At 47.0% G+C, this 18,910-nt stretch overlaps 1 protein-coding gene across 1 annotated transcript in view; it reads left to right on the top strand.

The window, feature by feature from the left end:
* Nucleotides 1-18,910, top strand: part of tspan33a (tetraspanin 33a) — a 42,399-nt gene that overhangs the window by 14,643 nt on the left and 8,846 nt on the right. Inside the window, exons 3-6 of the mRNA XM_073066851.1 lie at nt 1,557-1,684; nt 3,097-3,171; nt 14,517-14,612; nt 17,027-17,152. Of these exons, the coding sequence (XP_072922952.1) occupies nt 1,557-1,684; nt 3,097-3,171; nt 14,517-14,612; nt 17,027-17,152 (425 nt within the window). The remainder of the gene's footprint in view (nt 1-1,556; nt 1,685-3,096; nt 3,172-14,516; nt 14,613-17,026; nt 17,153-18,910) is intronic.

The raw sequence follows: 18,910 nt of genomic DNA, 5'->3' as shown, positions 1-18,910 counted from the left end.
GTTGAGGGTTAATTTGGACAGTGTACCCGGTCTGGAGAGGGGTGGCCAGTTGAGGGTTAATTTGGACAGTGTACCTGGTCTGGAGAGAGGTGGCCAGTTGAGGGTTAATTTGGACAGTGTACCCGGTCTGGAGAGGGGTGTCCAGTTGAGTTTAATTTGGACAGTGTACCCGGTCTGGAGAGGGGTGGCCAGTTGAGGTTAATTTGGACAGTGTACCCGGGCTGGAGAGGGGTGTCCAGTTGAGGGTTAATTTGGACAGTGTACCCGGTCTGGAGAAGGGTGGCCAGTTGAGGGTTAATTTGGACAGTGTACCCGGTCTGGAGAGGGGTGGCCAGTTGAGGTTAATTTGGACAGTGTACCCGGTCTGGAGAGGGGTGGCCAGTTGAGGGTTAATTTGGACAGTGTACCTGGTCTGGAGAGGGGTTGCCAGTTGAGGTTAATTTGGACAGTGTACCCGGTCTGGAGAGGGGTGGCCAGTTGAGGGTTAATTTGGACAGTGTACCCGGTCTGGAGAGGGGTGGCCAGTTGAGGGTTAATTTGGACAGTGTACCCGGTCTGGAGAGGGGTGGCCATGGGCGATGGGTTAATTTGGACAGTGTACCCGGTCTGGAGAGGGGTGGCCAGTTGAGGTTAATTTGGACAGTGTACCCGGTCTGGAGAGGGGTGGCCAGTTGAGGTTAATTTGGACAGTGTACCCGGTCTGGAGAGGGGTGGCCAGTTGAGGGTTAATTTGGACAGTGTACCCGGTCTGGAGAGGGGTGGCCAGTTGAGGGTTAATTTGGACAGTGTACCCGGTCTGGAGAGGGGTGGCCAGTTGAGGGTTAATTTGGACAGTGTACCCGGTCTGGAGAGGGGTGGCCATGGGCGATGGGTTAATTTGGACAGTGTACCCGGTCTGGAGAGGGGTGGCCATGGGCGATGGGTTAATTTGGACAGTGTACCCGGTCTGGAGAGGGGTGGCCATGGGCGATGGGTTAATTTGGACAGTGTACCCGGTCTGGAGAGGGGTGGCCATGGGCGATGGGTTAATTTGGACAGTGTACCCGGTCTGGAGAGGGGTGGCCATGGGCGATGGGTTAATTTGGACAGTGTACCCGGTCTGGAGAGGGGTGGCCATGGGCGATGGGTTAATTTGGACAGTGTACCCGGTCTGGAGAGGGGTGGCCATGGGCGATGGGTTAATTTGGACAGTGTACCCGGTCTGGAGAGGGGTGGCCATGGGCGATGGGTTAATTTGGACAGTGTACCCGGTCTGGAGAGGGGTGGCCATGGGCGATGGGTTAATTTGGACAGTGTACCCGGTCTGGAGAGGGGTGGCCAGTTGAGGGTTAATTTGGACAGTGTACCCGGTCTGGAGAGGGGTGGCCATGGGCGATGGGTTAATTTGGACAGTGTACCCGGTCTGGAGAGGGGTGGCCATGGGCGATGGGTTAATTTGGACAGTGTACCCGGTCTGGAGAGGGGTGGCCAGTTGAGGGTTAATTTGGACAGTGTACCCGGTCTGGAGAGGGGTGGCCATGGGCGATGGGTTATGACAGAGATACCGTGTTTTGCAGAGGCGGCCATGGCGTGTCTTTCTGTGGACCCTGCCATTCTCCTGATCGTGGTGGGCGCTCTGATGTTCCTGATCACGTTCTGTGGGTGCATCGGATCACTCCGGGAGAATATCTGCCTCCTGCAAATGGTGAGTAATGCTCTTCATGGAGGGTAGGGCTGGTAGCTGGGAGGAGCATCCCTGCCTTCTCTGTTAGAGCAATGACGGTAAATCTCAGCTCTTCCTGCAGTCAGGACCCTCTCAGTTAGGTTCCCAGTATCTGGGCATTCCTGTTGCCCGACACTTGTGGAGCGACCCTTAAAATAAGATGAGACATGGGAGCAGAGTTAGGCCATTCTGCTCATCTACTCTGCCCCACCATCTGATCATTGTCCCTTTATTTTCCCTCTCAGCCCTTCTTCCTGTGACCTCCGACACCCTAGCTAATCGAGTAACTTTCAACCTCCGCTTTAAATGCCCCCAATGACGTGGCCTTCACAGCTGTCTGTGGCAATGAATTCCACAGATTCACCACCCTCTGAAATTCCTCATCTCTGTTCGAAAGGGGGCATCCTTGTATTCTGAGGCTGTGCCCTCTGGTCCTAGACTCCCCCACATTCACTCTGTCTGGGGATGGGTGACACCAGAAGTGGGACTTGCCGCTGAGGCTCCCTTTATCAGTGGGCTGTACCTGCGCCTCGAAAGCTCACGATCTTCATCACAGTCCTGAACGCCACTCAGCTCCTTTCCAGATCCCTGCACCTCACCCTCACCCAGAACCAGAGGGCGTGCATTCAGAGTGAGAGGGGGGATATTTAAAGGGGGTGTGTGGGGCAATTTATTTCCTCGGAGGGATGGTGCCTGGAACAGGCTGCCGGGGGTAGTGGTAGGAGGAGACACAAATGTGGCATTTCAGAACCTTTTAAGCCGGTGTGTGAATACGCAGGGAGGCTGATGGCTCGCATATAGGCAGGAGAGTTTAATTTGTCATTGTTTGGAACAGACGTGGGTCAAAGAGCCTGTCCCTGTGTTGTTCAACATTGAGCAGTAACCACCATGTCTCACCTTCTCCTCCCCCCCCCCCCCCCAAATAAACAGTTGCATAAGCACTGGCTGTTGCCTGTAGAGTCGCTGTTATAAAGCAACAATTCTTGTTCAACATTAGATACCAGACTCCCTCCTGTCCAAGGAGCCACACCGTAGCATAGTGGTTGGCACAGTTGCTTTCTGATGGCGGTGACCACCGATCAGGGTTTGATTCCTGTCATTGTCTGTAAGGAGTTTGAACATTCTCCCCGTGACCATGTGGGTTTCCTCCGGGTGCTCTGGTTTCCTCCCACAGTCCAAAGATGTACAGGTTAGAGTTGGTCATTTGTGGGCATGCGATGTTGGTGACAGTTTGTGAGCTGCCCTCAGCGCATCCTCGGACTGTGTCGGGGGAGTCTGCAAAGCAGCACGTTTCACTGCCTTGGTGGAGCCATGACAAATGAAGGTAACCTTTATTTTCTCTGTCCCTCTCCTGCTCTGTGCTGACCTCGATCTGATGTGATTTGATTTTCTAGTTCTCTATCTGCCTGACGCTGGTATTTTTGCTGCAGTTGGCCGCTGGGGTTCTGGGCTTCGTCTTTTCGGATAAGGTATGATATTTGTGCAGAGTGATGTGGGCAGTCAGTGGGGTGGTGGGTGTGGTTGTAGTTCTGAGGGCAGAGGGGAGGGATCTGTCTCTTCAGGAAGCAGTGGGTGTAGTTATGAGGGCAGAGGGGAGGGATCTGTCTCTTCAGGAAGCAGTGGTTGTAGTTCTGAGGGCAGAGGGGAGGGATCTGTCTCTTCAGGAAGCAGTGGGTGTAGTTATGAGGGCAGAGGGGAGGGATCTGTCTCTTCAGGAAGCAGTGGGTGTAGTTATGAGGGCAGAGGGGAGGGATCTGTCTCTTCAGGAAGCAGTGGGTGTAGTTATGAGGGCAGAGGGGAGGGATCTGTCTCTTCAGGAAGCAGTGGGTGTAGTTCTGAGGGCAGAGGGGAGGGATCTGTCTCTTCAGGAAGCAGTGGTTGTAGTTCTGAGGGCAGAGGGGAGGGATCTGTCTCTTCAGGAAGCAGTGGGTGTAGTTATGAGGGAACGCTGGCTGTCACTGGGATATGTGTTTTGTGACAGCAAAGTAAACCATAAATAATAAGAAGAAATGAGAATAAAGAGGAACAGTGTTCATGGACCGTTCAGAACTCTGGTGCTCCCTTCTCCCTCCTGCCATCTGGCAAAAGGTACCGAAGCATTCGGGCTCTCACGACCAGTCTGTGCAATAGTATCTTCTCGCAAGACAACAGACTCCTCAATACCCAGAGTCTAGACTGACATCTACATCATTTATTATTACCGGTATATTGAAATTTGTCCTCTACTGTGCCTATTGTCTTGTTTATTAATTATTGTGCTGCCCTGCACTGTTTTGTGCACTTTATGTAGTGCTGTGCAGGTCTGTAGTCTAGTGTAGTTTTTGTATTGTTTCAGGTAGTCGAGTGTAGCCTTGTGTTGTCTCACATAGTCCGGTGTAGTTTTGTGTTGTTTCATGTAGCACCAGGGTCCTGAACGAACGTTGGTTCGTGTTTACTGTGTACTGTACCAGCGGTTTATGGTCGAAATGACAATAAAAAGCGACTTGACTTGATGCTGTTCACCCTGTACACATCAGACTTCCAATATAACTCGGAGTCCTGCCATGTGCAGAAGTTCGCTGATGACACGGCCATAGTGGGGTGTGTCAGGAATGGACAGGAGGAGGAGTATAGGAAACTGATACAGGACTTTGTGATATGGTGCAACTCAAACTACCTGCGTCTCAATATCACCAAGACCAAGGAGATGGTGGTGGACTTTAGGAGATCTAGGCCTCATATGGAGCCAGTGATCATTAATGGAGAATGTGTGGAGCAGGTTAAGACCTACAAGTATCTGGGAGTACAGTTAGACGAGAAGCTAGACTGGACTGCCAACACAGATGCCTTGTGCAGGAAGGCACAGAGTCGACTGTACTTCCTAAGAAGGTTGGCGTCATTCAATGTCTGCAGTGAGATGCTGAAGATGTTCTATAGGTCAGTTGTGGAGAGCGCCCTCTTCTTTGTGGTGGCGTGTTGGGGAGGCAGCATTAAGAAGAGGGACGCCTCACGTCTTAATAAGCTGGTAAGGAAGGCGGGCTCTGTCGTGGGCAAAGTACTGGAGAGTTTAACATCGGTAGCTGAGCGAAGGGCGCTGAGTAGGCTACGGTCAATTATGGATAACTCTGAACATCCTCTACATAGCACCATCCAGAGACAGAGAAGCAGTTTCAGCGACAGGTTACTATCGATGCAATGCTCCTCAGACAGGATGAAGAGGTCAATACTCCCCAATGCCATTAGGCTTTACAATTCTACCGCCAGGACTTAAGAACTTTTTAAAAGCTATTATTAATGCTTTTTGAGATAGTGATTTAGATGTATATCATATTTTTTACTGAGTTAAGTATTGTATGTAATTAGTTTTGCTACAACAAGTGTATGGGACATTGGAAAAAAGTTGAATTTCCCCATGGGGATGAATAAAGTATCTATCTATCTATCTATCTATCTATCTATCTAAATGTTGAGTGTGCATATTCAGGCTCCTGTATCTCCTCCCTGAGGGTAGTCATGAGCAGAGGCTTGTCCCAGATGCTGAGGGTCTTTAAAGAGGGATGCTGCCTTCTTGAGGCATCGCCTTTTGAAGATGCCCCCCGGTGCCCGTGATGGAGCTGACCGAGTCTGATTAGACATGGGCTTGTGCTAAAGGATAAGTTTAATCCAGATGAACATATTGTGAAAGATTCCTCCTTCACCCCTGATGTCCTCGAAGTTTAAAAGGTAAATGATAAGGAAGGGTTTAGAGGGATTGTGGGCCAATGGGACTAGCTCAGATGGGAATGCTGCCCAGCATATACCTGATGGGCTGAGGGGCCTGTTTCTGAGATGTGTGACCCTGGGAGATCAGGGAGCTGGATGTAGTTAACAGGAAGCTGGAATAATTGAGGGGAGATTATTTAGTGGTAGGATAGGGAGAGGGAGCCCATAATGTGGGTGGATTGACGCATGGAAACTGGGCAGTTGACTCTCCTGTCGGCTGCCTTGGAGACAACAGGCAGACTGGTGTCTCGTGTTTAAGCTGATGGTTCATTAGACAGACTGCAGCGAGGAGCATCAATCGGATGATAGAATTGTAATTGGGGACATAACTGGGATACAAATACTGGAAGAAATAGGGGGCTCGGGATTGTGGTGACGAATAAGTGCTTACTAATGTGAGAAGGGAGAGAGCTGTGGAAAAGGAACATGGACATTGACACTGGTTTTATTAAAAGGAGAATGGTTAAAGGTGTCTGCAATGGTGTCACCGCATGGAGATTCACGTGACAGTGAGCCTCTTTCAGCTCGGGAGTCGCTGTTCTCTCGAACGGCTGATTTACGGCTGACGGAACGGCTGATTTACGGCTGGGCAAGGTTGGATTTGGCAATGGTTTCAGAGCCAGGACTTTGGCTAAAATGAACAAAGTGTGAAAGGCTCAGGGAAGCCAACAATTTACGAACCTGCACCGAACCACAAATGATCTGCCCCGCGGGGGAAGTCAGTGGAACGAGCAGCGGCTGTGAGGAAGGAGCGACTGATATCCTGAGTCCGAAATTTCCAAAAGGAGCTGGTGTACTGGTTGTCTCTTGGTCCCTAGTGATTTAGGAGGCTGTTTGGCCCATCGAGTCTTTGCTTTTTCTCAGCAATCTCATTCCTATAAAGGTATTCTATCACAGGTGCCCTACTCTCCTCTGTGCCGACAGTAAGGGCAATTTAGTGGCCAGTTAGCATGGGAGAGCACAGGAGCAGTGCTGCAGTCACAGGAGGAACGTGCAACCCCAACGCTCGGGCATCAGCGCCACTGAGCCGTTCGTTATGTTGCAGACCGATCCTGGTCATTGGAGGCTCCCGAGACTTCTGTCCAAACGCCTGGAAACTCCAAATGCTTCCTACCCCTCGTGGGCTGACCTGCACATCCTCGAGGGCTCTGTGAGTGGGGCCACTCCCTGAGTAGGGTCTGCGGCTGTCAGTCGCTGCAGTCCTCTGGCTTCTGCCACGTACGGGAACACTCACGCCACTTTGCAGGCGCTACGGTACCGAGATGCCAGCGTGAGACATCCCCGTTCATCCCAATCACGTTACACAATCTTCTAGCGCATCAGCTGGTGTCGTGTTTTATCGCGCCAGCGATGGGGTGCAATTGCTGCTTCTGACAGTGGAGTGTGTTCGCTCTCCCCGTGACAGTGAGGGTATCCTCCGGCTGCTTGGTGAATTCTGGGCTCTAAGCCTAGCCGTCCACGGCTACACAGTGACTGAAATGCCGCACAGCTGGAACTTTCTTTTGTATTACGCTGAGCAACAAAGATTTTCTTCCTGAATACGTTTGGGTGCATCTTATGGATTTTGGGCTGCTGATATGAAAATCACCATGAACTTTCCCTATCGCGCATCAATCTTTTTGAAATCGCCTATATTTATTTTTTCAATTCATAATTCATGTCAATTAAAACATTGCTCACGATGTAAGCTGAGAAGTTGTCCAGACACGCCTGGACATTCTTGGACATGGAGGATGCTGCATGGCGGGACAGGTTTTAGAAAGGCTCGAAAAAGCATCACGCACACTCACACAGTTCCATTAATTGTGCTTACATGTATATCGGTTTGCGGTCACGATGTGCGTGCTCTACGCGCATAGCGTATTGTGTGTACTCATTATAATGAAGTAATTGTATTTGTGATTGCAAAATGTCTTGCCAGCAGCAATGCTTTCTGTTACATTTGTGGTGAGTATACACTTAAATCTCACAGATGGAGCATGACTTACGGCAGCCTATGAGTTCTACTTTGGGTGTAAAATTGGTGACCAAGACAAAGCCTGGGCTCCCCACATTTGTTACACAACATGCGCTGTTGAACTTAGAGCTTGGCTCAGAGGTACTGGGAAGTCAACGCCGTTCGCTGTCGCGATGATATGGCGGGAGCAGAGGATCGTGTGACAGACTGCTACCTCTCTCTGACCAGTGTGTCTGGTTTCTCGGCTACAAACAAGAAAGCCATTGAATACCCCAGTTTCCGCATGACGATAATCTTCCAGTACCAAAGGCACCGACCGGAACATGGAGTCTGGAGGAAGCATAAGGAAGGATTGGAAAACGACACTGCTACTGAAACAGATTTTGACCCTTTATGTCACGTTATCTGATAACTCAGTCCGAGTTAAATGAGCTGGTCAGAGACTCGGGTTTGTCAAAGGCAAGAGCAGAATTACTGGGTTCAAGACTGTAGGGATGGAATCTGCTGTCACCAGCTGCAAACATTTTCATGAAGGATTTTGATATTTGAGACAGATGTTTCCCAGAATAACTAATGCAAACATTAAGGCAGGCATTTTTGTTGGTCCACAAATCAGTGACAGGTTATTGTTGGACACTTGTGCAAGAAGTTTCAGATGCTGAGTACAAACAGAAATCATCAACAAAACATTTTAGCTTAGTTGAATATTGCAAAGCATCAGCACTGTCATGCAATTAAACACATTATATTCAATAAAAATTAGTTCCTTGTTTCTCCAAATTCCTATGTGGTATTCTGAAATTATAGTTGCATTTGGCTTCAAGTGGCTTCAAATAAAATGACAAAAAATTCTGGGAAACAACATTTTCAAAAATGTTGTTGTCCAGTGTAACAGGATCTGCATGTATTTCCATGGGGGTTAGAGGGAGAGCTTTCCTCTCTTTCAGCCCTGGTATTGAGAGGAAGCGGAAGAAATCATCCTGTATCTCACTAAACATCTGTGAACAGTGATCTGTCCTGTTATGTAGAATGGGATCTTTAGCCATTCGCATTAAGATCATTAGTCACTGTCTACTTTAAACTTCCTGGAGTTTGATCACCACAGTTTCCAGGATTTTTTTCTGCCACTTTTCTCTTCTGATTTTAAACCACTCCCAGTCCTCAGACGTAAGCACAAGCGATTCTGCAGGTGCTGGGAGTCTAGGGTGACACACACACACACAACACTGGATGAACTCGGCAGGTCAGGCAACATCTATGGAGAGGAGTAAACAGTCAATGTTTGAAGCTTCGTAAGGACTCAAATCCTCGGGCATTTTGTTTGATAATGCTCCCGCGAAGCACCTTTGTGGTTTAACTTGATCGAAGGTGTGAGCACAATTGTTTGAGTTCTCCAGCTGCACAACCCAGGAGCAGCTTCAGGCCGATACGCGTAGTTCAAGTCGATACAAGTCGTCTGAAATTGTATTTGTGTTGGATTTCAAGCAGTCTATCAAAACCACAAAAATCTGAGGAAACAACACGTTTGGAAAAAAATTTGCTCTCTGGTATTATGTTGATATAATTTTGAAATCTATGTAATATAATTGTGAAGAGCCTTGTAATTAATTGTCATTGAATATAAGTTCAATATGTTAATTAATATAATAGGATTAATATGATTGAATACATTTTCTGATTAATAACTACTATGAAACATTTTAAAATTTCAACGTACTTACATTGTCAATGTTTCAAGTTACAACATGTTACAAATTGTAACAATAAACACAGAATGGAAGTTCATTTTAATAAAAATATTAACAAGTTACAGTCACAGTATCTTGGCGATGCTGCTTATTGGAGAACAATGTGAAAAACCTGCATCTATTAGTTCTGATGTTGATACTGCGCCGATTATTGATTCATTCAACGTGTGTAATCATTTGGATAACTGATTTCCTGCTGCTGAGTTAAGAGAATGATAAGCATTTGACCCCGTTGCTATTGCAAACACAACCAATTTTGAGTTTGGAAAAGAATGTTGTACACCTGACAAAGATGTACTCAGCTACTATTACGAACAATGATGAAAGCATTGCCTCAAAAATATCACAGGAATACTGTGATTTCAAATTTGTCATTTCTGTGGAAGACTGGTCAAATTAAGATTTTTACTGATATGTTGAACTACATGCTTAGAAATGAAGACTTTGAAGAAACGTCAATTCTTGTTGGTATCACTGGAACATTTCAGGCTTCTGGTGCTGACTGCGAACGTGGATTCTGTCTTACGAATTCAATCGTGTATAAATCCAGAAACAGATTATAAATGGAACATTTGGATGATCTAATGAGGATTAAAACGCATCTTCATCTGGGTGTGAAATTAATCTGGGAAGTGTTTATAGACAATGGGTTTGTAATAAAAGCAGATAAAAAAAGTTTATGAAATGTGAAAGATTTTCCTTGTTCTGTATTTCATTATACCCTTTAATTAAATAAAATCAGAAGGATGTGACTTTTCATTTTTCACTCTAAATATTCATAGTATGCACATTACAAAATAACATTTAAAGTGCTGTACAGTTTCCAGGCCATGTGAGATCCTGCTCAGAGCAATGGTTGCCCCACGCAGCTATAGGGGGCAAGTTTAGAGGGAACATCGGTTGTGGACGTATGCCAGAAGCATGGGGACACTAGCGGGCTGTCCCCAGACTATGTTGGTTGTTGATGCAAATGACACATTTCACTCTCTTGATGTATGTGTGACAAACAAAACTAAACTTTAATCTTATTGAATTCTGAGCTTGACAAAATGTCAATTATTCTTTTGCCAATTTTGATTCTTGTGTTTCTTTGACCAAAGGTTGACGTCATAGACTGTGGTCTCTTTCTTCTCCACAATTCCTGATCAACACAGACCCTTTCCCTCACCCCAGTCACTTCACAGTCTCTCCAGACCCGTGTGAATAGGTTTTCCTTTCTTAAGAGACTGCCTGACCGGTAGGGTATTTCCAGGAAGATTGTTTGATTTCTGTGCTGCAACAGAGACTCTTAATTTGGCAGTCCTGTATCTTGTGAGCTGCTCATATAGACCACTGGAGATGGAGTAGATGGAAGCTTGGTGGGACAGTGGAAGAGGCATTTGGCATGTTCTGCCCCATCTATGCCACATTGACCTCCTCAGTTACTCCCAGAACTTATGGAAGAGGAGTAGAACAGGAAGGATCACTGAAAAGATAAGATCTTTTCCAAGGATCGTCACCTTGTTGGGGTAGAGGGGCTTGTGAGATCCCAAGAGCTGCCTGGAGTTCAGCTCCTGGTAGGGTCACCAGAAATGTAACATCAGAGAGCAGTCTGACCAAGATCCCTGGTGGAAGATGATATCGCATCACAACGGTAGTGAAGGGTCCACCGGTCGCCCTACGTTCCATTCCACTGGATCCCTGATCCCAATCATCAGGGGCACATGGTGGCTGTCTGTGCATCAGCCTCCCCACGTTAAACAAAGTTGTGCACAGATTCTCCATTGTGAAATCTACCCTAGGATCCCGGATTCGGCCTCTGCGGCAACCCGAGGACCCACCAATAGACAAGCCCTTCGGAGAACATGGTACTCGACTCGTGAGCGCACTATTAATAATGTACATTGTGTCCTTTGCTCTAACTTTTGTGCTAAGTGTCATGCTGCCAAGGGCAATTGATCTGTGTACAAGGGCCGTTTACAACTCATTCTCAGTATTATTCACACAGTTTCCCTCTTCTACATTGGTGTGTGTCAGTCTTCGTTAATGAATCATTTTCTGTAAATTCTGTTGCCTCTTTTCCTGTAAGTGCTTGCAAGAAAACGAATCTCAAGGTAGAATATGGTAAGGTTCTGTAAATACTTTGATAATGAGCTTACTTTGAACTGTGAACGGTGCTAATTTCAAGAAAGGTGTCTTGGCCAGTCAACGCAGAGACAGAAAGCCATGAACTATGCATACTATCTATCTTCCCACAGATGTTGCCTGACCTGCTGAGTCTGGAAATCAGACAGCATTGTTATCCGTTTGCAAATTGGTTGCTCACTTTCAACTTGCAATAGTGTCCACCTTTGATGAGCCCTGATGAAGAATCTTGACCCCAGACATTGATAGTTACCCTCCAATGATGCTGCCCGACTTGCTGAGTTCCTCCGGCATTTTGTGAGTTTTGCACAAGATTTTCAGCATCTGTAGAATCGCTTGTGTCTGTGGTATCAGTATCAGGTCTTGTTTCCAGCCATTTGTGGTATCAGTGTCGGCTCTCGTTTCTTGCAGCTGGCCTACAGTCACATCAGTTGATAATCTGCACATCAATTCCTTGCTGGTTAGTTCATGATCAGACCAGTTCTTTTCCTCTGAATTCTATAAACAAATGATTCATGAAGCATTCCCTTGCAAACCAATTTGAGGAACCAGGGACTTTCAGTTCAATGCGTTCACTCAGCATTTCCACTCCATGCAGCTGTTGTCTAATCCTCCTCCATAAACCCATCTGTTCCCTCTCTGCTCCGACCCTATTAACGCCCTTTCCCGATCTTCAAGAGCTCCAGCGTGGCCCCCTTTCGTCTTTTTGAAGGTAAAAGGCGCCCAGCCTGAACTGTAGTGAAAGCCCCAGTGATCTGGTGCCTCGCCCGCAGATTCAGCAGCCGGCGTCTCTCTCAGCCATACGGCTGTATCCCATAGTTTGTTTGAAAGAGCTGCTGGGGCTGAAGATTGTGATGCCGAATGAAAGAGAAATGTAAAGTGATGCCGAATGAAAGAGAAATGTAAAGTAAGATTCGAATTGGGTTGCTGTGACTCCCGCTGTTAGTAGTTCCCTGTGGAGCTTCAGCGCCCTCTTGTGGCTCAGCTGAAGGCTGCGGCTGACCACCTTTTACTGTTGACGTCTCTGGGGTAAGGGTATTATAGTTGTTTTGTTGAACTGTTCACATCCAGTTACTCACATTGATGTGGGATTGGTGTAAACAGGCTAGATTTTATGGTCAGATATGGACATTGAACCCATGAACACCACCTCACTTTTTTTTCCCCAGTATTTCCACTTGAGGGCACTGGTGTTCTCTTATCAGGCTGTGATGCAATTATTCAGTTTGCTCTCCACTACACAAATAGAAGTTAATCGAAGTTTTAACTGAATCTAAGGGATTAAAGCAGCTGCCATGCCTTCTTGCCGATGGGACTTGCATAGTGGACCCAGGACTGATTCTCTCAGAGGGATTTAAAGCTACTGACCATCTCTATGTCACTGGCTCATGGGTCTCCAGGTTCAATTCAGCTCCTTGGTCTTGCTGACTTTGAGTGAGAGCTTCTTGTTGTGGCACCACTCAGCCAGATTTTCAGTCTCCCTCCTTTCATCACCACTTTCATGTACCAGTACCATCTTTTTGTTTTTGAATTCTTTTAAGCTGAATTTGACTTCTTAAACTGAAGAAGCTTTCTACTGGATTCTTGGCCCATGTACAGGACCACGACCCTCCTGGGTCTTCTACCGATCACTGCCATGGTGGATTTTAGAAATATTTTTCACTTACAAGAAACAACCCTGAAGACAGGGCCTGATGGATTGATATTGGCTCAATACAGTGGACAACAAAGATTTGCTGAATACTTTTGAGTGTATCTTAAGGATTTTAGGCTGAAAATTACCAGGAAATTTCCCATCATGCACCATTTTAAGACATCCTTATTTGTTATTTCAATTCATAATTCAGTTCAGAATAACTGATGCCAAGATTAAGGAAGGCATTTTTGTTGGTCCACAAATCAAACAGTTCATCAATGACAGGCAATTTGAAGAACTTTTAGTGGGGCCGTAGAAAATTGCACGGAAGGCATTCAGGGATGTTGTTGAACTTTCGGTAACTCCAGAGCACCGAATTACCTGCAGCTGGTTGACAACGTGCTTCAAGCAGACAAAACCATGAAGTGCAACATGTCACTAAAGATTCATTTTCTGCATTTCTATTTAGACTCCTTCCCTGCAAATTCTGGTGCTGCCAGAGACGACCAGGATATTGTGGTCGTGGAGAAACAATATCAGGGCAACTGGAATCCGTCAGTGCTGGCTGATTAGTGTTGGACACTTAAGCGAGAAGCTTCGGACACTGAGTACAAATGAAAATCATCAACAAAACTTTTTGAGCTCCATTGGACTATTGCAAAATGTCAGCACCATTATGCAGTTAAACACATTAAATTCAATAAAAGTTAATTATTGCTTCTACAAAATCCTACAAGATACGAGTTGTCTGAAATGATATTTGTGTTCAGCTTCAAGTGGTCTATCATAAACAAAAAAAAAATAATTCTGAGGAAGCAAGACTTTCGAAAACATTTGTTGTCCTGTGTTATTGTCACATGTGGCGAGATACAGTGCAAAGCTTGCAAAGTATTTATACAGATCACGCTGCAGTGAGCTAGAATAAGGCAGGACAGAGTGACAATGTGCACAAGCTACTAAACGAGTGCAGTGCAAGTAAGCTATAAAGAGCTAGCCGACTGAGGCAGATTGTGAGGCCGAGCATTTATCTTACTGTACTAGAGCTCTGTTCAAGGGTCTGATAGCAGTGGGATAGAAGCTGCTGTTAAGCCTGATTACAGGCTTTTGTACCTTTTGCCTGATGGGAGCGGGGAGAAGACGACGTCCAGGACGGGTGGGTCTTTGGATATTCATTAAGACCGTGAGGGGACAGGTCCGTGGAGGAGAGGCTGCATCCTCTGGTGAGCTGAGCTGAGCTGAGTCCATGCCCCTCCGCAGTTTCTGTGTCGCGTGCAGAGCAGCTGCTGTTGATGACAATTGGTAAGAGTCGATAGACGTGCTGAATTTCCTTGGCCTCCTGGGGGATTGGAGGTGGTGTGAGCTCCCTTGGCCGTGACATCCAGTTATTTGGAGCAGGTCAGGCTATTGCTGATGCTCACACCCAGGAACGTGAAGCTCTCAGTCTCACACCAGTGATGCACAGGGACCACGTGCACTGTTCCCTCTCTCTGAACTCAATGGCCAGCTCTTTTGTTAACTTTGACGGAAAGGTTGTTGACATGATTTGTGAATGGGAGTGGGAGCTGATTCAGCCTTTATTCTAAAATGTAATGTTGCTTTTTAATACAGGCCCGTTCAAAAGTCAGTGAGATAATTGATAACGCAATAATCCATTACCGCGATGACCTGGATCTCCAGAACCTCATCGACTACGGACAGAAGCAGGTTTGGTATCAGGGTTCTGTGATTTTATGCACGAGATAGACTTTATTCAGTCTAGTGCTTTCCATTTCCAGCGTGGCTTTACCTGTCAAACCTCCCGTCAATTTACCTACCCCACCTCCAGTCAATTTACCTGTCCCGTCCCCCGGTCAGTTTACCTGTCCCGCCCCCCTTCAATTTACCTGTCCCGCCCCCGTCAGTTTACCTGTCCCGTCCCCCGGTCAGTTTACCTGTCCCGCCCCCCCTTCAATTTACCTGTCCCGCCCCCGTCAGTTTACCTGTCCCGTCCCCCGGTCAGTTTACCCCGTCCCGTCCCCTTGTCAGTTTACCTGTCCCGCCCCCCGTCAGTTTACCTGTCCCGCCCCCTTCAATTTACCTGTCCCGCCCCCCGTCAGTTTACCTGTCCTGCCCCCCCTTCAATTTACCTGTCCCGCCCCCTGTCAGTTTACCTGTCCCGCCTCTCGTCAATTTACCTGTCCCGTCTCCTGTCAATTTACCTGTCCTGCCCCCCCGTCAGTTTACCTGTCCTGCCCCCCGTCAATTTGCTCCTTCATCTTCTAGACCTCCTAGTGTTACTTTGATATGAAAGACTGTTCTAGTCGGTGAGGACCTGCTGAAGGAACACGAGTCTGCCTGATGATGATGTAACAGATTTAAAGGCAGTTATGCCAACAAATGGTGCTGTCAGTCTTTTTGTTCCGGCCTTTAGATGCTTTTTGAAATGTTAAATACTGGAACACAATGAATAAATCAAAGTAATTATTAGTTTTCTTCCCCGTTGACAGTGTTTACTGTAATCTGCTTTGTGTTCCCTTTGGGCAAACCCTGCATTTGTTTATCTGGTTGTACGTGCATTTTATAAGAACCTGGATAACTCCACGGTTGAGGTCCTTTGGGGTTTCGAGCATGTTTCCGATGCTGTACATCTAACTTTCATCAGCTCATTCTCTCAGCTTCCCTACGCACTCTGCACCTTTCACAATATGTTGATCACCTCTTGTAATGGGCCACTTTTACATTGTGATGCTGAGCTTTTTAAAAATCAGCTTTCGGAACATTGGCCTTTATAATTCAACATGTTGAGTACAGGAGATGGGATGTTATGTTGAAGTTGTACAGGACATTGGGGAGGCCTGATTTGGAGTATCGTGGGAAGCTTTGGTCACTGACCTACAGGAAAGATGTAAACAAGCTTGAAGGAGCACGGAGAAAATTTACAAGGATGTTGCCGAGTCTGGAGGATCTGAGTTAAAAGGGAAGATTGAATAGGTAAAGACTTTATTCCTTGGAGCGTAGAAGATTGAGAGGAGATTTGATAGAGGTATACAAAATTATGAGGGGTATAGATAGGGTAAATGCAAGCAGGCTTTTTCCTCTGAGGTAGGGTGGGACGACTGCTAGAGGCCATGGGTTAAGGGTGAAAGGTGAAAAGTTTGAGGGGAACATGAGGGGAAAATTCTTCCCTCAGAGGGTGGTGAGAGTGGAATGAGCTTCAATTTAAATGTTTGAGAAGTTTGGATAGGTACCTGGCTGGTCAGGGCATGGGGGGCTACGGTCCGGGTGTAGGTTGGTGGGAGTTTAAGTGGCTTAGCGCGGACTAGATGAGATGGAGGGTCTGTTTCTGCGCTGTACTTTTGCATGACTCATTATTTTCTAGGCAGAGCCACAACTGCCCTCAGCGGTGAGTTGTGTTGTGAACTGCAGAGGTGCTGGTGATGAAGGTTCTCCCAAGATGCCATCATTCAGGGAGCTCTTGGATTTGGGCCCAGTTTCATGGAGCATACGAGGGTGGTGGGGGGGTGACCTTAAGAGGTGTGTGAAATCATGAGGGGGCGTGGATATGGTGAATGGTCTGGGGTTTCTTTTCCCCCTCGGGGAGGGAGAGGTCTAAAACTAGAGGGGACAGGTTTCAAGTGAGAGAGGAAGCATTGAAACAGCACCTGAGGGGCAGCTTTTGTTTCAGATGGAGGTAATGACCTGCCCGAGGAAGTGATAAAGGTGGGTACAATTACAATAGTTGGACTGGTACAGGGATAGGAAAGGTTCAGAGGGATACGGGCCGGTGACAGACTATCTCAGATTGACGTCCTGGTCAGCATGAGGAAGATCTGCTGAACTCTGACCCTGTTCTGGTTACCGTGTGACGGGTTGTTCTGTACGGACTGTCGTTGTGGAGTCTGTCAGTGCTGTGTGAGGGAGGGTGCAGAGCTGGCGAGTAATCTGATTATTTTCCTCTGGGCGAAGCCAAGCTGTGTGCGTGTAAGGTGAGGGAAAGCATGAAATATGTCCACATCTTCATTGGGGGCAAATGTTTGTATCCTTTCCTGATTCCTGTGGGTTATATCCAGAGTCTGAGGTTCCTCCCGCTTCTGCTCTGACCTCGTATCGTGTTGCCTCTTCTTTTTCCCTCCCGCCAGTTCAGCTGCTGCGGGGGCATTTCGTACAAGGACTGGAGCCACAACATGTACTTTAATTGCACGCTGGAGAATCCGAGCCGGGAACGCTGTTCCGTGCCCTATTCCTGTTGTCTGCGCTCCGAGGAGGTGAGTGACCGAGATGGGAGGGCAGACGGAGGCTGCAGTCCGGCATAATCTCTTAAAGCTCAGAGGTAGACGGAGGCTGCAGTCCAGTACCCATTTTGAAGAAATGAAATACTCTATCGACACGAATAGACTTGTCAGTGATATTCACTCAGTGCTCACTTTATTAGCGCAAGGGTGGAACCCGGTGTAGCCTATCCACCTCTAGTTTAAGCATGCTGTGTGTTCAGAGATGCTCTTCTGCACACCGCTGTAGTCACACGTGTGGTTATCTGAGTCACTGTCGCCTTCCTGTCAGCTTGAACCAGTCTGGCCATTCTCCTCCGACCTCTCTCCTGAACGAGCCATTCTCACCCACAGAACTGCTGCTCACTTTTCTATTTCTCACACCATTCTCTGTGAACTCTAAAGTGCGTTGTGTGTGAAAATCCCAGGAGATCAGCAGTTTCTGAGATACTCAAACCACCCTGTCTGGCACCAACAACCATTCCACAGTCAGAGTCACTTAGATCACACTTCTTCCCACCCTGATGTTTGGTCTGAATAACAACTGGACCTCTTGACCATGTCCACATGCTTTTATGCATTGAGTTGATTGGCTGATCAGATATTTCCATTAATGAGCAGGTGTACCTAATAAAGTGGCCACTGAGTGTAATATTCACCAAAGGAACTTCACTGCAGAACACTTTGCTGAGAACTGGGTGGGTTTTGTTCTCTGCAAAATACCCTTGTGCAATTCTCTGCAATGTTCTTTCTTTCAAGCTTAGCTAGAAGTCCAAAATATCACCTGTTCTGACCTTTCTTTATTCCTCAGTTAGAGATTTGGCACAGTAACAGGTCCTGCGACCAACGAGCCCATGCCACCCAATTGTACCCTTGTGACCAATGATCCTACTAACCTGAACATCTTTAGACTGTGGGAGAAAACCAGAGCACCCAGAGGAAACCCGTGCGGTTACAGGGAGAACGTGCAAACTCTTTCAGACAGTAGTGGGAATTGTACCCGGGGTCACTGGTGCAGTGACAGGGCTATGCTAATTGCTACACCACCATGCTGCCCCTAAATCCCACTGCCAGTTCCTGAAAATGGCTCAGCTCATAATACAGGAAGTGCTTGTTTATCCGGTATTTGGGCATCCAAAATTCTTATGCGCTCCACAAAAATTCGTAAGAATATTTTAAGATGTCAATAATTATTTTTCATAAGTGTACGTTTGAATTTGTCGTCCCAGATCCAGAGTGATTGTCCGTGGCACAGCCAACATCCAACCACTTTCACGATAACAAACAGTCCCTGTCCAAATGCAGCAAGGCCCTGGCACTATCCGGGCCTGGGCTGACATGTGGCAAGTCATGTTTGAGTTTCACAAGTGCCAGCGGTCTGCACGTTCTCCCTCATTCGGAAGGTGTACGGGTTAGAGTTGGTAAGCTCTGGACAAGCCGTGTTGGCACTGGAAGCTCAGCAACACTTGCAGGCTGCCCCCAGCACATCCTCGGACCGTGTTGGTCGTTGACACAAGTTACACTTTTCGCTGTATGTTTTGATGTAGATCTGAAAAAAAGGTACTGTTTAATCTTTAAACTTTTTAATCTTGATTCCTGAGCTCAGCAAGGTGTTGATCTATTCTTCTGCCAGCTTCGACTCCATGGCCAGGGGTTGTCATTTTAGACTATGGTCTCTCTGTTTGTTTCGATGTACACGTGACAAATAAAGCTAACCTTTGAACACAGTTGAGTCCAGGAGTGGGCGGAGAGTGA

Source organism: Hemitrygon akajei, chromosome 14 (assembly GCF_048418815.1).
Source record: "Hemitrygon akajei chromosome 14, sHemAka1.3, whole genome shotgun sequence".
Lineage (NCBI taxonomy): Eukaryota > Metazoa > Chordata > Chondrichthyes > Myliobatiformes > Dasyatidae > Hemitrygon > Hemitrygon akajei.
The sequence above is the reverse complement of the archived record's forward strand: the minus strand, read 5'-3'. Positions and strand labels throughout refer to the sequence as shown.